At 35.7% G+C, this 22206-nt stretch overlaps 4 protein-coding genes across 14 annotated transcripts; 2 read left to right on the top strand and 2 right to left on the bottom strand.

Annotated features, from left to right (window-relative positions):
- Positions 1–118: 118 nt before the first annotated feature.
- On the bottom strand, positions 119–11171 carry LOC101220210 (60S ribosomal protein L6, mitochondrial). 2 transcript variants are annotated; one of them, XM_031887791.1, is made up of 2 exons: positions 11040–11171; positions 119–687 (listed from the first exon to the last, which is right to left on the bottom strand). In XM_031887791.1, exon 2 carries the CDS (start codon positions 669–671, stop codon positions 363–365), a length of 309 nt encoding a protein of 102 aa, XP_031743651.1. In that variant the 5' UTR covers positions 672–687; positions 11040–11171; the 3' UTR covers positions 119–362. The 2 variants fall into 2 exon arrangements, with proteins under 2 accessions (XP_031743651.1, XP_004143514.1); XM_004143466.3 differs by lacking the exon at positions 11040–11171 and adding an exon at positions 2838–3025.
- Positions 587–21104, bottom strand: LOC101219012 (CRAL-TRIO domain-containing protein C23B6.04c). Of its 10 annotated transcripts, none has more exons than XM_031887783.1 (10): positions 19329–21071; positions 17707–19023; positions 17366–17456; positions 15761–17223; positions 14399–14499; positions 14045–14221; positions 12325–12423; positions 11422–11667; positions 11040–11346; positions 587–687 (listed from the first exon to the last, which is right to left on the bottom strand). In XM_031887783.1, the coding sequence occupies exons 5-9, from the start codon at positions 14468–14470 to the stop codon at positions 11044–11046; spliced, it is 897 nt and encodes a 298-aa protein (XP_031743643.1). In that variant the 5' UTR covers positions 14471–14499; positions 15761–17223; positions 17366–17456; positions 17707–19023; positions 19329–21071; the 3' UTR covers positions 587–687; positions 11040–11043. The 10 variants fall into 10 exon arrangements, with proteins under 10 accessions (XP_031743643.1, XP_031743644.1, XP_031743647.1 ...); XM_031887784.1 differs by lacking the exon at positions 587–687 and adding an exon at positions 6404–7755; XM_031887787.1 differs by lacking the exon at positions 587–687 and having other exon boundaries at positions 10865–11346; positions 19329–20751; positions 20860–21104.
- LOC101218783 (pyridine nucleotide-disulfide oxidoreductase domain-containing protein 2) lies at positions 3475–9326 on the top strand. The gene is made up of 16 exons (XM_011659707.2): positions 3475–3935; positions 4043–4204; positions 4318–4497; positions 4583–4640; positions 4889–4939; positions 5441–5526; positions 5689–5776; positions 5946–5987; positions 6068–6142; positions 6226–6294; positions 6992–7110; positions 7510–7622; positions 8163–8242; positions 8442–8562; positions 8736–8802; positions 8886–9326. The coding sequence occupies exons 1-16, from the start codon at positions 3682–3684 to the stop codon at positions 9013–9015; spliced, it is 1695 nt and encodes a 564-aa protein (XP_011658009.1). The 5' UTR covers positions 3475–3681; the 3' UTR covers positions 9016–9326.
- On the top strand, positions 9476–10653 carry LOC101219729 (protein N-lysine methyltransferase METTL21A). Its single transcript, XM_004143464.3, has one exon. It carries the CDS (start codon positions 9508–9510, stop codon positions 10453–10455), a length of 948 nt encoding a protein of 315 aa, XP_004143512.2. The 5' UTR covers positions 9476–9507; the 3' UTR covers positions 10456–10653.
- Positions 21105–22206: the final 1102 nt, after the last annotated feature.

Here is a 22206-nt window from a genome sequence, read left to right as displayed (position 1 = left end):
CCATATCTTGCAACCTTCTTAATACATGGAAGTTGACTACAAATTTGGAGTTCCATTCCATTAGGTCAATCGATAAATTTTAAACAGAAAGAAAACATGTGAATTAATGACTATCAGCTTCTAAACAGAAAGAAAACATGTCATAACTGAGGCACTTTGTGTCTGAATAGAGATCAATGATCAACATTAATGATCGATGAGACAAAATTTCAAGAATAGGCATTGAAGCAATTACAGTCTCAGTCGCATGGCTTAATTCATGGAATGCTCTAAAAACATGCATACAACAAGAACAATTATTCATAACTGAGGCACTTTGTGTCTGAATAGAGATCAATGAGGGATTTTGTGCTTCTGTTATCTTATTTAGACTTCTTTCCTTGTTTCCTCTTTATGACCTCGTCGACATACATGATGCCCTTGCCTTTGTACACTTCTGGTGGCTTACAGCTACGAACTGCAGCAGCAAATTGGTGTACCCTTTGTTTGTCAATCCCCGTGCAACATACCACATTGTTTTTGAAGCAAAAGACACGAACAGCTGGCGGAACAGTTAGTTCAACTTCATGACTGTATCCCAGTTTAAGATACAAGAGGCGTCCTGCTGCTTCAGCTCTGGCTTTGTAACCAACTCCCACAATCTTAAGGAACCGAAAAAATTTAGCCTCCATTATAGTTTCTGCTTACCTATTAAGATGAAATTCACAAACTACTTAGTCTATTGATATTTAATATATCATATTTCATATTTGTTGGAAAAAGACGATATAGGAATGGTTAAACATTAAACAAGCAGCAAAGTTCATTGTCAATGGGCTTGTATGTATACATTAAAACTGTAATTGGATTGGAAATGGACTTCGAAAATAAATCACCAATGATAATTTGGTGAGCCAAGAAGAACGGGCAACAATTAGTTTCAATTACTTAGAAATCTCACAAGATCATTGGTTCAAAACCTGATATGATAATTTACTTAAAAAACCCTGATATTAAAGTTACTAGCTAGCATCGAGTGGATTGAATTTATAAACTAAACCTATAAAATTATATCGATCTAATTCGAGAGATTCCAAAACCTGGAACCACCCAGCCTGAATTTTCATCACACAGGTATATGGTATGTATACAACCCAACCTGTTTCCTGCCAACGCAAATTGTTCATGTGACTAAAGTTTTCTGATCCAAAAGAACATCAAATTACCACCATACTTCAAAGTCAAATTATTAGGTTGAGATAAATTTAGCATGGTGAATCTAAAGTATAAAGAGATAAAATTAACGATCAAGATAATCCATCATCTCGTCAATCATTCCTCATCCCCATGTCACCGTATTATCCTGATCCCCATATGGACGAAAATGAGATAACCAGATGAGAAAGAAGACAATGTTGACCCATCTGATCCACCAATCACCCTCTGACGGTCCTCTAGGTGCTGCTATAAAGCTCATCAACACCTATGCAGGTATCCTTACCAACTTTGCAAGCATGCCTTGACTAATCTTACATGGCAACCCCTTTACTCCACACCATATGGATGCCAAATCACCCCCTGAAACCCCCCCACGGCACAAGTAAACAAATATATTTTTCTATTTGTTAGTGCCCTCACCAACTTGCTTGTGCACCTTGACCAATCTTACAAAATAACCTTTTTACCTCTACCTACAACATATGGACACAAAAGAAACTCGTAGATTATTAAATTCTAGATAGGTGACCACCATGAGATAAACTCATTTCCTCCAAGTTTTGTACTATACCTGCCCTTATTGCCCTTTGTTAAGAGAGCCCATAGTAGATGCTATGTTTAAAAAATAAGGTGCACACATTTCGTGAAGCCCTTGGCCCTTGGCCCTTGGAACTTTTTAATTGTTTTTGAAAACTAGTAAAATAACTAGGGCTTTTCCTTTATTAAATAAAAGAATCAAATTTACTAAGCTTGAAATCAAAATTCCTTATGTTTAGGGGCTTTCTTTCATGTCCACTTCAACTATGATTTCTTTTCTTAATGTAGTATTACATAGTCAGCCTCACAAACAACAATCCTGCTTCAAGATTAAGATTGAACCTCACTCAAAAATGGGGAAAATAATGGTGGGAAAAAACACAGAACAAGGTAAAATTTAAAACTCAATTGCGAAGGGAGATGTGATAGCTGAAGCTTCAATATTAAGATTGAAATACAAAACTCAGAAAATAGTATCTTTACTGATAATATAGCTATAATATAGGGAGAACAATGGCGAAGGATTATATAAAAATATGAATGTAATAAGCTTACCAACTCGGGCAACATCAATAAAAGAACTTTACCGGGATAAAAAGAAAAAGAAATCAAAATGCAAAGATGAATACCATGGTTATGGAAATCACATCACATTCAGACAAAGTAAAGAAGCTGCTTCAACAATAGAGCCATTCAAACAAAAGATCGTAACAAGTTACAATTCATGTCTCGAGAATTTGAGTATTTTGAAACTAAAGTACACAGCTAATAATCTTCCACATAGAGAAGATTTGCAAAGAGATACTCATAATGTCAAGAATAAAAGAGCCGTGATCTTCATTTGACAAAACCACAATAATCATGCAAAAAAAAAAGTAACCAAACACCAGATTATCTAAGGTGTATACATGAGTAATAAACAAAACTGCGAGCGTAACCATACAATCACGGTTACAGTGCTGCAAAAAAATAGTCAGTACCTTACTCATGCTAATGCCTCGTTGATATTAGACACGCGAACAACATTTTGGTACTATGAAAGATATATATACACAATCGAGATAGTAGGAATCGTAACTGAGGAAGACCTAGAATGGACAAACCTGGAAGTAGGGCGAGTGAGTGATTGAGAGGAGGAGGGATTATTAGGGCTTGCGATTAAAGATTGTGCTACGACAGAGAGGCAACGAGCGTGGTCGGAACGGAAACAGCGCGCGAGGTGGGATGAACGGCGGCGTGCTACGGGGCGGCTGCAGTGGCCGAAGGTAATATGGTTTATAAAAAAGCGAAAACATTTTTTTTTTTTCAGATAAGTATTGGAAAAATTGTAGGAATAACCCTTTGAAGACCCGACTGAAATGTAGCTCAAGTTAAAAACAAATGAAAAATGACCTTTTTGTTGATGTAGTCACATACGGAAGTATCCATTCATAAGTGTGAAGGTTAAGGAAAGTAAACTATTTTTATTTTCAAAATTGATTCTATTCCTTTGATGATATGAAAATTGAGTTTAGCCATTTTAAAATCACTTACAAAGTTAATGGGTTAAGGGTTAAAACCAATGTTTGATAAATAATTAATACAATCTCTCTATATAAAAATATACTCCAAAATTGTAATTGTAATTGTAATTATTATTTTTGTAAGACCAAAATTGTAACCATAGGCGTATAGTTATGTTAAAAGATGACTCACATCACAAAAGCAATTGTACTAAAAGTGTTAATAAAAAGTACAAACTATGGTGATCCAGGAAAGCGATTGGCGCCAAAATCAGGAAATTCATGGAACTGATTCTACTCGCTTACATAATCCTACAAGAAGACAAAGATTTCTGGTTGCGAGCCGCTTTCACATGTACACGTAATAATCCCACTGGCGATCTGAAAATGATTGGATTTGTAGTTGAAGTATTCCATTTACGGATCAAGAAAGAGAGATGGAGCTATGTGGAATCGAAACTTCACCAGTAATGCAACGCGCGCAGTGCTGAAGGACAAGAAATGGGACGCGCTCGTCGTCGGTGCAGGCCACAATGGTTTGATAGCCGCTGCTTATCTTGCCCGTGCCGGCCTCTCTGTTGCGGTTCTTGAGAGGCGCCATGTGATCGGTGGCGCTGCTGTTACCGAAGAGCTAATTCCAGGATTTAAATTCTCTCGATGTAGTTATCTCCTAAGTCTCCTCCGGCCTTCCATCATCAGGTAGTTTTAATTCTTCTAGTTTCTGATCCGATTCACTATTTGTTGTATGTAATGATTTATTTTCTTCCTTTTTTCATTTGGAATGGCTATCGGGATTGAAATCGAAGGGACTTGGAATTGCGGAGACATGGATTGAAGCTATTGAAACCGATCGCCACATCTTTCACACCCTGCCGCGATGGTCGTTATCTTCTACTTGGAAGGAATGATGAACATGATTACTTGGAGATATCTAAATTTTCTAAAAGGGATGCCGATGCTTACCCTAGGTGATTCTCTCAATACATCTTGTTCACCATTCCAGCTGATTGTTTGGTTTATCGTGGATTTTGTTGTAGTACTGTTATTTGTAACTTTTACTTGATTCGTCGCTGGTGAATAGATATGAAAAACAGCTTCATAAGTATTGTAAATTCATGGATTTTATCTTGGATTCACGAACTCCTGAAGCATTACTCGAGGGTTCATCATTCAGTGACCGGTTGAGAGATAAGGTGCAAAACTCTATTTTCTGGGGTCGTTGTCTCCGGCATGCGCTATCATTAGGTCAAAAAGATATGTTGTAAGTAACTTGAACCGCTAAGTGTTGGTTTAAGTAATTCAATTTTGTTGCTGTCTGATGCATCTCTTTACTTTATTTTTGCTAGGGAGTTGATAGACCTTCTAGTATCACCAACTTCTAAGGTTTTAAATAGGTGGTTTGAGGTAATAATTGACTTCATTTACTTGGATTTGAAAAGTAAAGTTTCTCTTGTTTGTGCGTTGAAATCTTTATGTTTCTTGTATTAAAACATCAACTCTAGGGTAGCCTCAACGGTATGGAATTTCTTTTTAAGGGGTGCAGGGTAGGAAGGAGATTTATGTGAACTAATGAGATCTCTGTTTAATTCTCAGCCTGGATGTTTGTTTCATGGCTTATAACCGTTTCAATTCTAACCTACTTTTTGGTTCAGTCGGATGTATTGAAGGCAACACTTGCAGGAGATGCCATCATTGGGACCATGGTGAGACTTCATACTCTGGTTTAAATTTGGTTCAGTTGCATACTTAAAATGCATTTGAAGCATCATGATTTATCTTATATCATCCTCCCAGTCTCTCTGCAGTAGAGAATCTTAGGAATAACTGACTACTAATAGCTCAGAATGTATGTGGTTATCATAATTAGATCAAGTATTTGATAATATTAAATAATCCTTTGCTATATGAAAGACATACTGAAAGATCCACATTTTTCTATTTGTGCAAAATCAAACTCCTCATACAGAACATTGTAGTAGGTGCTATTGGTTTCTGTTACAGCTAATTCAAATGATACATTGTCTTTGTTGATCAACTGAAATGTTTCAAAGCTAAAATTTTCAGTTCCAACATGGTATGGAGACTACAGATTCTAGTTATAATAGTTTAGAACTTATTCACTTAGTGAATGTTTTTTTTCCTACTTGTTCACTGAGTTAACTTTTTCTTTCGTACATCAACAACGGTGAATTTATCTCCAACAGACAAGCATCAATACTTCTGGAAGTGGATATGTTCTACTGCATCATGTAATGGGAGAAACTATTCATGGTGATCGTAATATTTGGTCGTGAGTATCTCATCTTACAAATACTTTTATTACGGAGCCAATTTGGTAATGTAAATCATAACATATGGTCAGCTCAATTAATGATATTCCTTGAAATACCCTGCATGATGTTTTTGTAGCATTTAGCAATATTCACTGAAGAAATATTAACATCAATTGCAGACATGTTGAAGGTGGGATGGGTTCTGTGTCGATGGCCATAAGCAATGCTGCCAAAGAAGCTGGAGTTCATATTGCAACAAATGCAGAGGTATTCTATTTCAGTATGCAGCTCTGGATAACTTGATATAGTCTTCAAAAGCAAGTTCAAATTTAATATTTTCTTTTATTCTCTCCATTTTATTCTTTAAGTTCTCGCCCATTTTCTTTTGCTTATTTTGAATTATTTGTCTCATGTACATTTTAATCTTGATGGTCAGGTTTCGGAACTGATGATTGAAGGCTCTGGTAGATTAAAGGGGGTTGGTTTATTTATTTCCTTGGTACATCTCGAAGGCATCTTTTTATATCCTCATGTATCTGATACATCCTATTGATTAAGGTGTTACTGGCGGATGGGACGCAAGTGCATTCTTCAGTTGTTCTATCAAATGCAACTCCGTACAAAACATTCGTGGTAAAATGCTTTACATTAGAGATAAATCATTTTAGACGTTGCTTCGTGCTTCTGACTTTCTCGTTTTTCTGGTTTTGTCATAGGAAATGGTGCCTCAAACTTTTCTTCCGGATGATTTTCTACGGGCTATCAAATGTTCTGACTATACCTCAGTAAGACATACTTGATAATTTTTCTTACTATTTTTGTGGAAACAAATAAATGCTAACTTCTCAAATGTCCACATCTCCTTTGTATTTAATCGTAAGATCCTTTTTTTAGTTTACCATTGTTCTCAGGTCTTTATGGACTTGGGTGAGATTTAAACCATCAGTCCGTCTTTATGGACTTGGGTGAGATTTAAACCATCAGTCCCTAGAATCAACAGAATCTCGACCGTTTCTTTTCTATGATTATGACTTATGAGTTTCATTCTGGTTGTTGGTATGTGAATCAATTTTTGACGATTAGGTTGCTCGTTGTAAAAAATTGATAGATGATAATTGATGAATAAGCATTGGCTCGTGCTTTGTGTTTACACCGTTCTTGCGTTTATTTATCTACATTGCTCTTAAAGTTGTAAGGTCCTCTTTAGTCCACCACTGTTGTTGAATTTTTTAGTTGGTATAAGTTGAAGGGTCCAAGCCTGACCCTTGCAACACAGAGAGAAGACCTTTTATTTTCCTTGAGTATGAGTTTTTATTATTCTTTGAACTATCACAAATGCATGCCATTAAAAGTATAGAAACGAAGGTTAAGAATGTCTTATTCCAAATTTCCAATTCAGACAAAAGTTGCATCTACTTTCCTCGGTCCTTTGTTCCCATGCTTGAACTATCACGATAGTTTAGACTTTACTGGCTGGAACAGGGAACGACAAAAATAAACGTTGCTGTTGACAAATTGCCGCAGTTCCAGTCTTGCAATTTGAATAATCAAGATGAGGTGGGTCCTCAGCATACAGCAACTATTCATATTGGTGCTGAAAGGTAGGAGAGACACTACTACTAATGTCATTAGCAGCTACACCAGAATTGTTTTCATAATGTGTTTTGTAAGGTTGAGCAACTCATCATTATGCGTACTTTTAATTCTTTGACTACCTTGAATACATTTGAGCTATTTTCCATAAACCCAAATGTCCTACAATGTGAATTGTTTCTCTGAAACCTCAGGAGTTTACTTTAGACTTGTAAAACCCATGTGCTTAATGTGTAACAGCAGTTCTGTTGTTAGTGGTTGTGAGTGAGAAAAAATAGAGAGAGATGATCCTCTCAAAAATGCATTGTTTCAGAAAGTAATGCACTTGATTGTCATTACAATCTAACCTTTTTTTTAAAAAAAAAGAAAAGACTTGCTCACCTTTTCTTTCTTGATTTCTCTTTTAGAATGGAAGATATTGGCACAGCTTGCCAAGATGCATGGAATGGCTTTCCATCGAAAAGACCTATTATTGAGATGACAATTCCTTCCTCTCTGGACAAAACTGTATCTCCACCTGGTACTGTAAATTTATTCCATATGTTCTTCCTGTTTAGCATGAGAACCATCCTTGTCCCTTCCTATTCCTAATTTTATGACTGTGAAGAGAATGTGTACTTCGTTGCATCCATCTGAAGGGTGAGGAATATATCCTGTCCCAAATTAGGAATCCTTCCAAATTTAGAAAGAAATTATGTTATGTCCTACAGAATTGTTCTTCCATTTTGTGGACAAATCATTTAGAATATGTGATGCATCATATTAGTAAGACAACATTCCAACACCAAAATAACGGGTCACTGAAAGTCACGCAGTCAATTTAATGAAAAGTATAGATTTTCATTTTCTCTAACGTGCGGTCAGAATTAGAAGACTTTTGTGTTTGCAGAAGTATTTGATTGAGTTGGGACCAAATGATCTTACCAAAAATTATTCATTTTGAAATATATCGAACCAAATGTCAAACTATATTTCATAGCTTATGCAGTTACGTTGTAGCTAATGTATGCCCCTAGTTATTCAGATAACTGTTAATATTCAAACTCATGAATTTTTGTAGGTAAGCACGTTGTCAGCTTATTTACACAGTATACACCTTACGAACCCTTGGATGGGAGCTGGGATGATGATACATACAGAGTAAGTTGTTAAAGGGGTCTTTGAATTGTGCATCTGTTTGACATATGCTCGCTCTGGCTCTTATGTTTGTCCATAATCAACCCTACCTTTATACATGTTTTGGTTTCATTTTACCACTAGTTGAATTGATGTTGATTTTTAGATTTGGATTTATTTTTCGTTTTGTCAATATGACAAGAATCGGAGTCTATATTTGCAGGATTTATATGCCAAAAGATGTTTTAAGTTGATTGATGAATATGCACCTGGCTTCAGCTCATCAATCATAGGTTATGACATGCTGACACCACCTGATCTTGAGAAGGAAATTGGTCTAACAGGTAAAACTCCAATATGAGAACTTCCACGTAGATTTTTCTTTGATGTGTTGTTCTGAAAAGGCTCAACTATGAATATATTTAAGTTGAAATCAGAAGTCGTACGGTCTTCTACTATATTCTCAATTCCATACTCCATGAATTTGCTGAAACTTGAGTATTCTCATCTGTAACAGGAGGAAATATTTTTCATGGAGCCATGGGCTTAGATTCTCTTTTCTTGATGCGGCCTGTAAAAGGATGGTAATACTCACTCTAGAACCATTTCTCTTGTTGCTTTCATTTTCAAGTCTATGTAGAAGAAATATATATTCCATGTACTGCAGGTCAAATCATCGGACACCGATTAAAGGATTGTACCTATGTGGAAGTGGGTCGCATCCTGGAGGTGGTGTCATGGGGGCACCGGGTCACAATGCTGCACATGTTGTTCTTGAGGATCTGCCTAAGCCATAGCCTTAGGATTTTGACATGGTTTATGCCCTGACCACACAGGTCTTGAACTATGAACTCACCGTAACCAGAGTATATCAAAGCAACACTATGTAAATACCAGGCAGTTGAATAAAATAACGTGTTGTGTGCTGCCTTCTTTTTTCGCTATAGAAATCTAAACGAAGCCTTCCCTTTTCAATCCCATTTCCGTTATAAATCTCTTATCAAATAGTAAGTAGTAGGGTGAAACGAAATAAACGATCTACTAAGCAAGAAAAGAGATATAGTTAGTTGTATTAAATTTTGTTAATATTTTACGTTATGTTCTATCAGCTTATACTTTGAGTTTGGAACTATCCCAAATTAGTAAGGAAAATGTGTCATCCACAAGTTGGATAGCTTGGTGACTTACCTGTCCGTGTAATCAGTATCAGTTGCCATTATTCTACTTTGTCTTCCATTCAAAGCTCTCTCATTTCACTCCCAACTCATCTCTCTAATCCCAACAATAAAATGGGCAATGAAGTCGAAATTTCAATAATTGGGCCTGGGCCTCAAGGCCCAATAATAGCGAGACTTCTTGGGCTCCTGAAAATGAAAACTGCCCTAAGAAATAGCAAAAATTTCAAGGAGAGGCGCAAACAAAAATTCAGCATCATGTCTTCTGATCTCGACGGCGGCGACGATGACATTAGCCCCATCTCTCTGATCCTTCCGTCGGAGGAAAAAGATGCTGTAGCATCTGAATTGCTCCACCATTTCATCCCTTCGATCGACTCCACATTATCTATCAGGCAACTACCTTCCCAAGGACTCTCCTTTCAGCTCTGGCCGGCGGCCACCACCCTCGTCAATCTTCTCGACGACCATCGCTCTCGTCCTCAAACCAACCCTCTCACACCCACTCTCACCGCCTTACGCCACGCTTCAAAATCTCCAACTCTCAAAGTTCTCGAGATCGGCTCCGGTACAGGTATAGTCGGAATTGCCGCCGCCGCCACACTCCGAGCAAAAGTGACCATTACCGATCTATCCCACGTGATCTCCAACCTCCAATTCAACGTCGAAGCCAACGCCGGGATATTAGCGGCGAACGGCGGTTGTGTTCAGGTGGCGCCACTTCATTGGGGAGAAGCCATTGATGCGGAACTAATTGAGCTGGACTTCGACCTCATATTGGCTTCCGATGTTGTGTATCATGACCATTTATACAACCCTCTTATCCAAACTTTGAAGGACTTTCTCTTAGGGGGAGGAAACCCCAACATGGTGTTTCTGATGGCCCATTTACGGCGGTGGAAAAAGGACTCGGCCTTCTTCAGGAAAGCAAGAAAATTTTTTGAAGTTGAGGTTTTACATACTGATCCTCCGCCGCCGGGATCGAGAACTGGAGTTGTTGTATACCGTTTTACTGCTAAGCTGAGCAAGAAACCGGCCATTGGTTCAGCAAACCAAGGTTGAATATTAATCCTTTTATTCCATTATCATTTTTCCCTTTTGCTTAATCCTCTTACTGATGATTTGGAGCATTTGTAGAAGAGATAAAAGATCATTAGACTTCGTTCTTATTAGCCCATTAGGAACTCTGAAGTTCTCTCATTGTTCTCTTCTGCCCATTGCATCATTTCAAGCAAATTCAAGAAAAAAATTAGTACTCCATGCTCCCTCTACTCGCACCATAAATTTATCAATTGCATCGCCACTTCGCTAAGCATAATGACGCCTTAAATTTAACACTTGTCGCCGTGGTACACATTGTGGACAGTTCTAGGGAAAAAAATATCCTACCTATACAAAAGGAGTATAGGAAAATTTGCAGCAAAATCAAATCTGATCTTGCTATGAAGAGAGCAGAGACAACATAAGCACATAGAAGAGAAATTTTAGCACAAGCCTCAGTTTATGGTTATTATCAATGTGCTAAAGGGTCATAAAGACAAGACTGGGGATAGAAACAACAATTAAGCCCCATTTTCATTACATAAACATGGTCTTAGTTCAGTTTAATTTACATGCAAATTAGAGATTAAGGAAATGAGACTGACCCTTCTAAGCTGATGAAACGGAGATGGGTATTGCCTCTTCTTGTGCGACCTCAAGGCCTGAATGCCCATTCATATTATGGGAAGGCTTATCGTTTACCTCCCAAAATTTGGCAGTTTTAATGTCGTCCATTGCCATCATTTTTGAGAACTCTTCATGGTCATATGTTAGAGTGGCTTTTCCTCCAAATACACTTGGAAGGTTTTCCATATCGAAGAAAGATTTCATCAGCTCTACACTGTCCTTGTTGTTGGGGTATATAAAGTTTACTTTCTGACCTGTATTTGGATCAATAAAGTACCTGATAGCCTATGATACGGAGATAATTTAGAACCAAAATCGAGTTAAAGAATGGAGATAAAAGATGGGTTATAATTCTCTAACCTTCCAAAAGGCTTGAAAGATTCTTGGAGGATTGTAGAGAAATGAAACAGCAAGCCTTTCTGGATAGTGGCTCTGCAGTATGTTAATAATGCCTCTTGCTGCTTTGACAGAGATGTTGGTGTTTAGTGTAAATCCAGTAAAATCTATCAGCCACGCTATCTGTTCTTGGCCGTTACGAAGGTTCAAAATGGTGTTCTCTAAAAGATACACCACATGTCGAACATTGTCTTCCGGCGAGTTCGTATTCTGATAATTTGAGAAAGAAGCCAAGCTGAATAGAATTAATTTTTTTAAAAAAATTAAATTTCAAGTTCTCTATGTTGGGGCTGTACCCAATACTAGCTTCGACAGCGAAAGGTGAATACCTTAGGCTTCAATGAATAGGAAAAAGTAATCGTTCATAACAAAACTCAGTAGTCTTTAAACTAACAAATAAAAACTTAAGAATCTATAAAGAAATATTTAAAGCATAGAAAGAATGTGGCATTATCTGAACTCCAATTTTTGTGCTTAATCGTTTCAATTTTAAAACGTAGACTTCCAAGTTTTTCAACTTTGTGTTTAATTAGTTTTATCTTATTCAACATATATTATCTGCTTGGCTTGCTTAGGAATATCAATCCCTACGTCCTTTACTGCTCAGAGGGAATTGAACCGAAGGACTTGTCCTAGTCGTATATATTTTAATTCTTGGCTTGGTGACTCCTAACATAGTAAGGAGTCTTAAGACCTCACAATATCCCTGTCTTGTGGAACCTCCCTCTTTGTCTTTGAAAATCAACAAATCTATTGGACAGATACGAGAATGGAAATTTATAACACAAATACTGACATTGATGATCTTGTCAAATTTGGTTCTCAATTTTGATTTTGTACTTTGACGAGAAAGTCTGAGTAAAATACCTGCATCCCTGGCCTGGATATGAGCACTGTTCGACCGAAACGGTCGTAGAAATTTGCTCTAAAAGATTTGCCTGTTTCACCTTCATGTGCTACTTCATTCTGCACCATATCGAAGTTTGTGAAAAACACTTATAGGGTGGCAATAGTCTTGGTTTTAGAAAAACAGGCAACTAAAATACAACAGTCGAGGATGTAATAACAATAATTTAAATTCTTTTAGAACAAATTCTATTTAGAATAAAATCAAGCAGTCTTTTCCAAAATACAAAAATTGACACAAAATCTATTATATTTGATTTTTTAATTAAATGTAGATATTTTGTAAAATATTCACAATTTCTCTAAATACTATTATTGGATAAGAATAGAAAAGATAACTACAAAACTATTATTATTATAGCATTAAATAGATGGGAAGGAACAGAAATTTTACATTGTGCTTTTCTGCTCCAAATCAGTGATATAACATGTATATACCGACGCTCTTACAATTCTGACAAATCGTACAAGCATTTCACTATATTATTAAGGGCAGCTTATTTTTTCTCTTGAGCCCATAGCAGATAGAAACAAATAATTTTATAGCGTATATTCTAGACGGAGTTGTGCTATGGTTCTGGTTGACATTAAATTGACGCAAAACCATATGTATTCTCATACTTCAAAAGCACACAAGGATTAATTCAGGAATCGTGTAAAAAGAAAATAGTTAGCAATGGCAAGAGTAGAGTAGGGGATTGAGAGTTAAAAAAAAGAAAAAGGATATTTATGAGAGGAAAAGGAAAGTAGACAAGAATCCAGATAGATTGCAAGATGGAAAGGAAATGCACGATGGATATTAATTATGAGACAACTTTTGAGCCAAAATGTAGAAAACTGTCTCCTTCCATCTTATAACAACAAATCACATACCTAGTTTTGTGATCTTTATCAAAAAATCATACCTGGATGCAGGGCATCTCACACTATCACACTCCTATGGCAAACTGTGGTTTTACGAGTTAAAAAGCACAAAAATAGGTGTAATCTAGAATTTGTTCAAGTGTTTTTCTTTATAAGAAAATCAATATAGTCCTAAAAATTGATAAACATCATCCTTAATGTCTACTGTACTAAATAAACTAAAATGTTCCCCTTTATTTGAGCATTATACACATATCAAGTTTTATCGAGCTATTGAAAATTAATACACATCTCTTACTGTCTATGGTGCTTATCGAAGTAAGCTGATAGTAATTGACATGATTTGATTAGTAAAATTAGTAAAAGAAAATTACGAATTTTTCTCACATTTAAATGGCTAGGAATAAGCTTTTTCCTCTTTCTGCGTGAAATTAATTAGTTCACACAAGGTTTATTTGATGTTCTAATTACCAACCTGGAAGTACCCTAAATCAACAGTTTTCAAAGACTCTCTCCTCCTGAACGTAGAAGGGAAAAAATGCATATTCATGCCTAAAAGTAGATTAGAGACTGTGGCCGATCAAAAACGATTGTTGATAAAAGACCCTATAATTAAGTAAAAATAAACTGAAGACAAAAAAATGTAAGTTGAACTTGAACGAGCCTGGACGGACTAAAAAATAAATTTGTTGATGGTATTCATACTATATATAAAGAGTATAAAGTTAAAAAGTGACACAGACTATGCCTGCATTCTAAACCTGCGAGTATTTAGAGTGTTTAAAAGGCAAAGAACTTAGAGACTGATCAAACTAACCCATCTGATTTCCTCGGGCTTGTAAGTTGCCCTCCATTTGAGTGAGTCCTCCAGCATTTTCTTTGCCTTGTTAAGATCCCAATTCCGAGCAGCCAAATATCTCCGAAGGCATGCATCATTACAGTACTTTATACTGCGACCGGATAGGTTCCCCATGGCACCTTTTAGTTCAATGATCTGTTTGTTAAAGACAACGACCAATACAGATCATAACCATTTAAAGAAATTTAGAAATTTGACTCTATCCATGAATCTTGCCCCCAATCTATCAGTCAAACCCATTACAATCAAAATATCATGATCCAAAAGGAAGAAAAGCCAAAAAAAAAAAGAGAAATTAAAAGTAGTCTTCACCTTTCCATCCTGCAGTGAAGGATCATCAGTTTCTCCATTGTTATGGGAGCCCCTTCTTTTAAGAAGAAACATGCTCAATCCACACTAACAGCAAATTCAACCTACAACATTCAATAGGTTATACCACGCGCATGAAAGAAGTTGTAATTTATTTACAAAGTCACAACTGAATTCTTTAGCATTTGGGACGAAAACATTAAATATCCTTTTCCACTTAATATTCAAAATAGTTATGAAAAACAAGGAGAAAAAGACCATCACTCAAGGTCAATTGGTACTTAAAAACAGCCAACCAGAATTGACCACTCTCTATAACTTGTCAAAGAAGCAGGACCAATCCGGTTGAATAGTGAGCCAGCCTCTCCCCCACACAAAAATAAAACAAAAGAAAATCACCGAAAATCATAACAGCAGCCACAACCACAAAATTTAATTCAAGAGGATTAGAGGTCATTCAGTACGAAAGTGCTTGGGAAGAATCGCTACTGGCCACTCTATAGAGCAAACGGTTGATTCATAATATGAAACTACTTTGACTAAACCCCTAAAAAACGCTACTCCGAGACTCAAAGAGGAACCAAAAACACACAATCAAAATCGATTGATGCCGCTAACTTAATCGCATTCATAATCTAAGCTAACTAATAAAAAACTAGAAGGCGTAAGAATCCGAGAGGAGAATTGAGATCAAACGGCGATATATTTCAACAATGCAAATGAAATAGGGAAATTCAGAGTTGCCGTCCAACCGATCGGTGCCATACGTTATTCAGAAATGTATCAAATCAGAACAAAGAAAGTCAACTTTAGTTTTGATCGTCTGGAAACACATTGCTAATTGCAAAACTGATGTGAAATAATAAGAGGAAGACAAATTAACCTGACACTCCAATCGGAAGAGAGCAGGGAAAGAGGCGTTCTCAGAACCGAAAATTGGAGGAGGAAGAAGAACTCATATAACTACTCGTAACTTCTTCCTTCATTTCTCAAGTGTTACTACAGTTTCCCCCATTCTTTATTCAACAAATAGAATTATCAATTTTCCCGCGTTCACAACGCATACGGAATATATATATAATGATTATTATATGCACCATGCGGCCCATTCACTTACATTACACAAAAACAATAATAATATCGATAATAATGATACAAATTTTAAAAAAAACTTGTACATTTTTACAATTTAACATTTTTATTGAACAACGTTATACAACATCTAAATATTTTTTCTCAACCATACTTAATCGTCTAAGCTGATTGAATATGTCAAAGTTGAAGATGAAACAATTTTACTTATCAAGTATATTTAGACTATTTTCATTTTTACACAATTTGAGTGGGTTGAGTAGACAGACTAACCTAACTTCAACCTCGGACTCGTCCTTCAGCTCCCTTTTCTGCTTCTGCCTTTGGTGAAACAGGTACTTCTTCCCTTGCTTCCGACGGCCCTACTGACTATTAAAGTGACTCATTACCCATGGAAACTGATAAATATGGAAGAGCATTTCCTATTGATCCTATTGTTGGAACTCATGAAAGATGTACTTCCTCTTTCAGTTACCTTTATTCCGAACTCTGCCTCCCCAGCTGAGGCTTCAACCGACTCCCCTACTAATAATCTGACTATGTGAAAACAACAACTATTTTTTTCCAATAACATACAAACTATACATACATTTCATTGGGAAAAAACCAGGCTACTAAACTTAGTTTTGCATGTATATTTTGTCTCCTTTGTCATTTTTTTTTTTTGGACATCTTTTCCTAAACACAACAAGACAATGACACATTGAAAATGCTCACCTTGTCATGTTATATCATAAACTTCTAATTTCATCCAATTAAAATCTTAAATTCACATTAATGTCATAGTTACACCTTTCTATTTATTTATTTAGTTTCTTTGAGTCATTACTTAATAACAAATTAATGGCATCGGCTGACTTTCTTTTTTTTTTTTTTTGGGTGGTTGAGAGAGAGATTTCGATTTGTTGGGTATTAAATAGAATTAAACTGAATGGAGGGATGTTGAAATTAGGTAAACACATCTTTAATAATCCATATTAATAAGAGGAAACCCACATATCAACAACCAACAGCGGAGCCAACTATAAGCTAGCTGGACCCCCTAACAACCGTATAATCCTTATTGATCTATTTTCGCCAAATATCTACACATTCGTTGTCTTTCTTTTGTCTATCAAAAAATATATAAACCCTATGGTCAATTCCAATCTCGAAGCTATATATATTTCTTGAACTAGCTTAGCTACATCTGCTTTACATTATTGTGGAAGACTTCTATTCTATTATACACCATTTGGAAACATTTCAACGACCAGTTAGTGTGCACAACCAATCGCCTACAAAAGGGACAGAGTTGAAACTATTTAAATGTATCTACTTTTACAATGAAAAAGAGTGCATATAGATGTATTAATCTTTGTATATGATGAAGGATTTTATTTGTATGAGCTAACCTCACAGCGGAGGAACTTGTGCCAAAAGGCACAAGCTCATACATGAATAGAAGCTTAAAACTTGTTCAAGATTTGTGCTTGGGTATGGTTATTATTAAATTTACATCCAAGAGGAGCCTATAAAACAAATTTTCTTGCTTAACAGAAAGAAAGGAAGGAATAAACGATGCCAATCAAAAGAGATATTTCTCTCAAAACGTGATCATATTTACGTAATTTTTAACAGAGGTTTCTTCCTTTTTCAAGTGTACATAGATAGTAACAGTAGCGTAACCAAGGAAACATACGAATGAACATGTATGTTTTTGGCATGCATCTCTTCCTGCTCGCTATTCTGGATTCCTGTGTAATAGAATAGAAGTTATTCTGCATCTCTTCTTTAATTTGACAACATCATAGAAAGTCCCACACTTGCACAAACACACAAAAAAAGAAGGAAATTTTATCATAAGAATAAAAAGCTCTCTTAGAATAGATTAGAGACCTATAATACAGGAGAATCTCACATCCTACAGAATGCGCTATGGATTTCCTAGGAAACGGCGATCTTCCACGATCTTTAGTAAGTTCACTATCTACATAAGATAATTTATTCCAATGAAGTTAGTTGCCTCCTTAACATTTAAAAAACAATCGCCCGGCAAATCATATAAGCCTCTACAGGAATTGGAGATCGTTATACAGTGGTGTCCCCAAATCATAAAATATGCTCCAAACAAGATATAGTTAACAGTTTTATGGAATTCCTTCCCACATCAAACAAGACATCTAAAAGTTAGCAACTCTTTTTTACGAGAGAGAGAGAGAGAAGGGAATGTCTCTTACCGAGAGATCGGAACTGAACATGCTCTTCAACAATTATTCAAACGCACTGGGAAAATCACATTGAACTCAATTTTACATGGTTATGCACAAAGGAATTTGAAAATTTAGTACAAAAACCAAAGGAATCTTAACAAACAACCTTAAGAATTGGTTACGAAATCTCCATCACAAGCCAAGGTTAGAAGTCAAAAACAAATATCAATATATCTCCAAATGAAAATGATATAAACTCTCTTACAATAATCAATAACAGCATCCACCGATCCTTGAAAAATATAACACACTGTATTAAAATGACATCTCATAGTTATACCACACACCTACATGTAAGGAGGTGTCTGAAAAAAATGTATAAACTTCACAAAATTTCAAAAGCCATCACCCGTCTAATCTTCAAACCTGGCAGGAATGTTTTTTCACCAAATGATATGAGCCTCCATGAGAATTATTAACAACAATATCTCCATTGAACTTCAAACACCTTAGGAGTTACCAAACTCAAAAAACTTGTGCCCAACTATATGAGCCTGCTTGATAATTATTGACGTCTCCATTGAATTTCAAACACCTTAGGAGTTGCCAGAAATTAAGAAACTAGTGCCCAGCGATCTTCAAATCCTAGATCATTCATGGTTGGATTAAAAGCACTTTTAAACTTTGTAGCACCAAATGATATAAGCTTTTTAAAACCTGGGAGGAGCACTTTCACCAAATAATATAAACTTCCCAGCTACTTTCAAACACTAAAAATGTTATAAAAAGAGTATTATGATGGAAATATTAAACAAATAGACCTCCCATCCTGAACTCAATTGAAAAATCTTGAATACATGAATAATTTCCACAAATCCATAAAGACCTAGAGCGGTTTGAAAATCCAACTTGCAGAAACCTACAAACCCAATAACATTCAACTACTATTGTAACCGTCTTGAAGGATGGATACAGAATCTAAACCACTAGACATTGAATGATATGTGCTTCCAACAGAGTAAGATTCTCACTTATCTTCAAACCTTGAAATGGACATAAGATTTGACATCAAACTTTAGTGCAAGATTAGAAACCTTAAACATATAGAATCGCCATCTCCTACCAAATAAGATAAATTCTGACATAATTAAAGAATCATCTCCCACTAATACCAAAATCTCACTCGTTAATCTTTGTATCCTAAAGAACAAAGTGATTAAGTAAGAAGTCCATAAAACCTTGCAGGAACATCTTTCACCAAATGATATGAATTACAAAGACAACACTAATATATTATGAACGGGTCAAAGATCTGTCTTCAACAAATAGAAAAGTCACTTCCTCCTACATGAAATGAACTCACGTGTTAAGCTTAATACTAAAGAGTTAAATGCAAGAAGGTATTTAACGAGATAGTATGAACTCCATATACATTTGAAAACAATCTCCATCTGAACATAGCTCATTTGGCTAAGAAAACTACTATACCCAAAAACATCTTTACATACATCAATCTGAAACAAACAAATTTTGACATTATATATATATTTTAAATAGATTGGAAAAAGAAAATAACTCAGAGAAAGAGTTCGAACACAGCTTCAAAGCGTAACTGCTTAATTAAATGACAATCCAAAAATTGAAGTTACCAAGAAAGAACGATTGCATTCACACTCCAAATCTTTACAGATATCCGCAGATCCAACAGCTCAGCAACGGCGAAGTGCAAGCCAGGCGACCAATACAAGTTCTTCATCCGTCCTTTCATGTGCTTTACAATATAGTTGTAACAAAATACTACATACAAATTCATGCTTGGACAGCAACGTATACATAAAGTACAATATTTTAAAGTTCACAAACACAACTCACTGGGGACAAAATGAACAATATATATATATACCACGTAAATGAAAAGCGAGAAATAGGATTCTGGAGAACTTAATAATTTTCCTTGTGAGTTCACGGTAAAAATCTGAACGCAAAAACTATCCAAAGCCATGCACTACTCGCTTGATTAGATTTTGAACAGAACCTACACAAAACCAATATCCAACGCCATCTGATACCCCTTTGGTTTTTCATTCTTGTTATTAAAATTTTAGCAATTAACACCGGTCTCACTTGTATGTTTCTTTGTTCTCTTTACTTTGCTGTCCACGTTTTAGGGGTTCCAAAATCTAAAGCACAGTTGCAAATTAACCAAAAGAAAATGTTCAATTAGGAATTTGATTAAAAATTAACATAACTGGCAATTGTGAGAGCAAGAAATTTTGGTTTTGGCCCTAGAAGATATAGTTATTATTAACCTGAACGCAACAAATCTCAGTAAAATTACCCATGTATCCAAGAGATCAGATAGAACTACACTATATAAAAGCGCATGAATACCAATGAGATCATGCTAATTAACGAATAGAGATTATATACCGGCTAATTTATAGAAGACTAATCAGAGTTAATATATTATTCTACTTACCAACGCCGTTGTTTTACTGTTTTTACCTTTGTGACATGTTCGCCAACGAATTCATTTGAGATCAAAAATATTGAGCAAGAACGAGCACGTTTTGAGCAAGAACGATCGAGCGAGCAATCCCTGAGGATGCAAGCAACTGTGGGCAGCAACGCATAATAATATGCACAGAGATAAGAGAGAGAGAGAGAGGAAACGGCACACACCAAAGAGAAGGAATCCCGGGCAATCCCCGTGCGATCCCTCCTCAAAACCCAAAAAACTTTTTTTTTTCATTAACGTAGTTGACCTGCCATGCAAGCGCACCTGTCATGGCAAAGGTCGGATGACAAAGATCGATCAGAAACCGCCTCCCTAATAAAATAGGGACGGTTCGGCCTGATATCTTATACATCCACAACAATACTCTAATCAAATCAACCTTCCTTTGATGAAATTACATAAGGTAACTGCCAAAAACCACTCGCGGTTGGAGCAAATCCGAGAGATCGTTTTCTCCTCTCATTGGTATTGAAATCCCCCATTTGTCTTGTATTAAAGAGTCCATTCAGACTAGTAATACAGTCGCAAGAGACCTAGATAATCTGGTAAAAACCCTGTTATTTACGAAAGATGTTATTCCGCACCGTAAACACCAACCCCAATCAAACTGAAGACGGTGGACAAAACAGACAACTACATCTGGAATTTTATATGAGACGAACCTGAACTTGGTTCTCCGCCAGAAGAAAAGACATGGGAAATAACAAGAGAACAACCATGGCGACCGGAATTTCTCATTGGCGTCCGATATTCCGCGACGATAGAGCAGAAACCCCAATCTATCACGGCCCGTAGAACAAGAAATCAGAGTCAATGAAGGGAAACGAGGGAAACAGATCTCGGATGAGGATGGCGGGAAGGAACCCTAATTTATTATATAACGGGGCCAAGAGAAATGCACGGCGAGGATTGTGCGATGCGAATAGAGATGAACGGATGAAAATTCGTAACCTAGAATAGTCAAAGCCTAGAAGGCGGTGGGGCATGTGATAAGGACAACGCGTTTAGAAAACGTGAAGTGCTTGGCCTTTGTTTTTTTTCCTTCTTTTTCTCTTTTTAATCGCGTTGTTTCAAAGCGACTTCGTTATCCATGCCACGTAATTAAATAGTTTTCCTCAAATTAACTTATTCGGGAAATTGTGGTTAAAACTTTTTCTTTTTTCATTTTTCAATTTTAATTGTTATGAAAAATCATTTTAAAAAATCGATCAAAATTTACCTATTGGATAATTCAAAAATTCAAAAATTCAAAAAGAATTTTGTGCTGTTTTTGGAAATCTCACTTTCTTTTTAACTAAACTCTGTTTGAAATATGATTTAAAAACTAAATTATTTTTAAAAAATGTTAAAGACTTTTTTACCACCATCCTAGAAACTTAATAGAGTATATCAAAAACATCTTTAAAAGCCAGAAAGGACTTTAATAGATTCCTTTAATCCTGAAATTTTATAATGTATTTTCTGCTTGATGTTTTAAAATTAGAATGAACGATGATTCTAGAGGCAATGTGATATTTAAATATGAGACGCGGTATAACATTTAAATTTGAAATAGAAATTTGAAGACCTTTTCTAAACCTATTTTTAAAATATGGTACTATGAAGGTTTGCAGATTTGAAGAATGTTCCCAACTTTTACCGTCTGAATTTGGATGTCTAATCAAGGGATTCAGAACTTAATTTTAGAAACTATTACAAATTAAAATTACTGACCAAGGATATTACTAGGTTACATTAATCAGAGTTGTTAGGTTTATTCTTATATTTCTCATATTAGAGTTTCTATTAAAAATTAATTAGAGAATTCATTAGGTTTACTTTTTATTTTTTTCATATCAATATCTATAATGAATTAACATTTAATATTTCTGTATCAATATCTCTAATTAATTATATATGGTATTTTTCACATTACTTTTTATCGCCTAGAGTTTATTCGGCTGATTATGTTGGAGTTATTTTTTATTTTATATTTCATTGTATTAAATATTGTATCCTTGTATTACCGT

This window comes from Cucumis sativus, chromosome 6 (genome assembly GCF_000004075.3).
Source record: "Cucumis sativus cultivar 9930 chromosome 6, Cucumber_9930_V3, whole genome shotgun sequence".
Classification (NCBI taxonomy): Eukaryota; Viridiplantae; Streptophyta; class Magnoliopsida; order Cucurbitales; family Cucurbitaceae; genus Cucumis; species Cucumis sativus.
The sequence above is the reverse complement of the archived record's forward strand: the minus strand, read 5'-3'. Positions and strand labels throughout refer to the sequence as shown.

Coding starts and splice junctions, on each gene's coding strand:
- LOC101219012 (XM_031887787.1), bottom strand. CDS start 14,470: ATGTTTCTTCTTAAAAGAAGGGGCTCCCATAACAATGGAGAAACTGAT. Junction 11,668..12,324: donor TATCCAGGCCAGGGATGCAG/GTATTTTACTCA, acceptor TCAAATTATCAG/AATACGAACTCGCCGGAAGA. Junction 11,347..11,421: donor TCTTTCAAGCCTTTTGGAAG/GTTAGAGAATTA, acceptor TCCGTATCATAG/GCTATCAGGTACTTTATTGA.
- LOC101218783 (XM_011659707.2), top strand. CDS start 3,682: ATGTGGAATCGAAACTTCACCAGTAATGCAACGCGCGCAGTGCTGAAG. Junction 5,777..5,945: donor ATATTGCAACAAATGCAGAG/GTATTCTATTTC, acceptor CTTGATGGTCAG/GTTTCGGAACTGATGATTGA. Junction 8,243..8,441: donor GGGATGATGATACATACAGA/GTAAGTTGTTAA, acceptor CTATATTTGCAG/GATTTATATGCCAAAAGATG.
- LOC101219729 (XM_004143464.3), top strand. CDS start 9,508: ATGGGCAATGAAGTCGAAATTTCAATAATTGGGCCTGGGCCTCAAGGC.
- LOC101220210 (XM_031887791.1), bottom strand. CDS start 671: ATGGAGGCTAAATTTTTTCGGTTCCTTAAGATTGTGGGAGTTGGTTAC.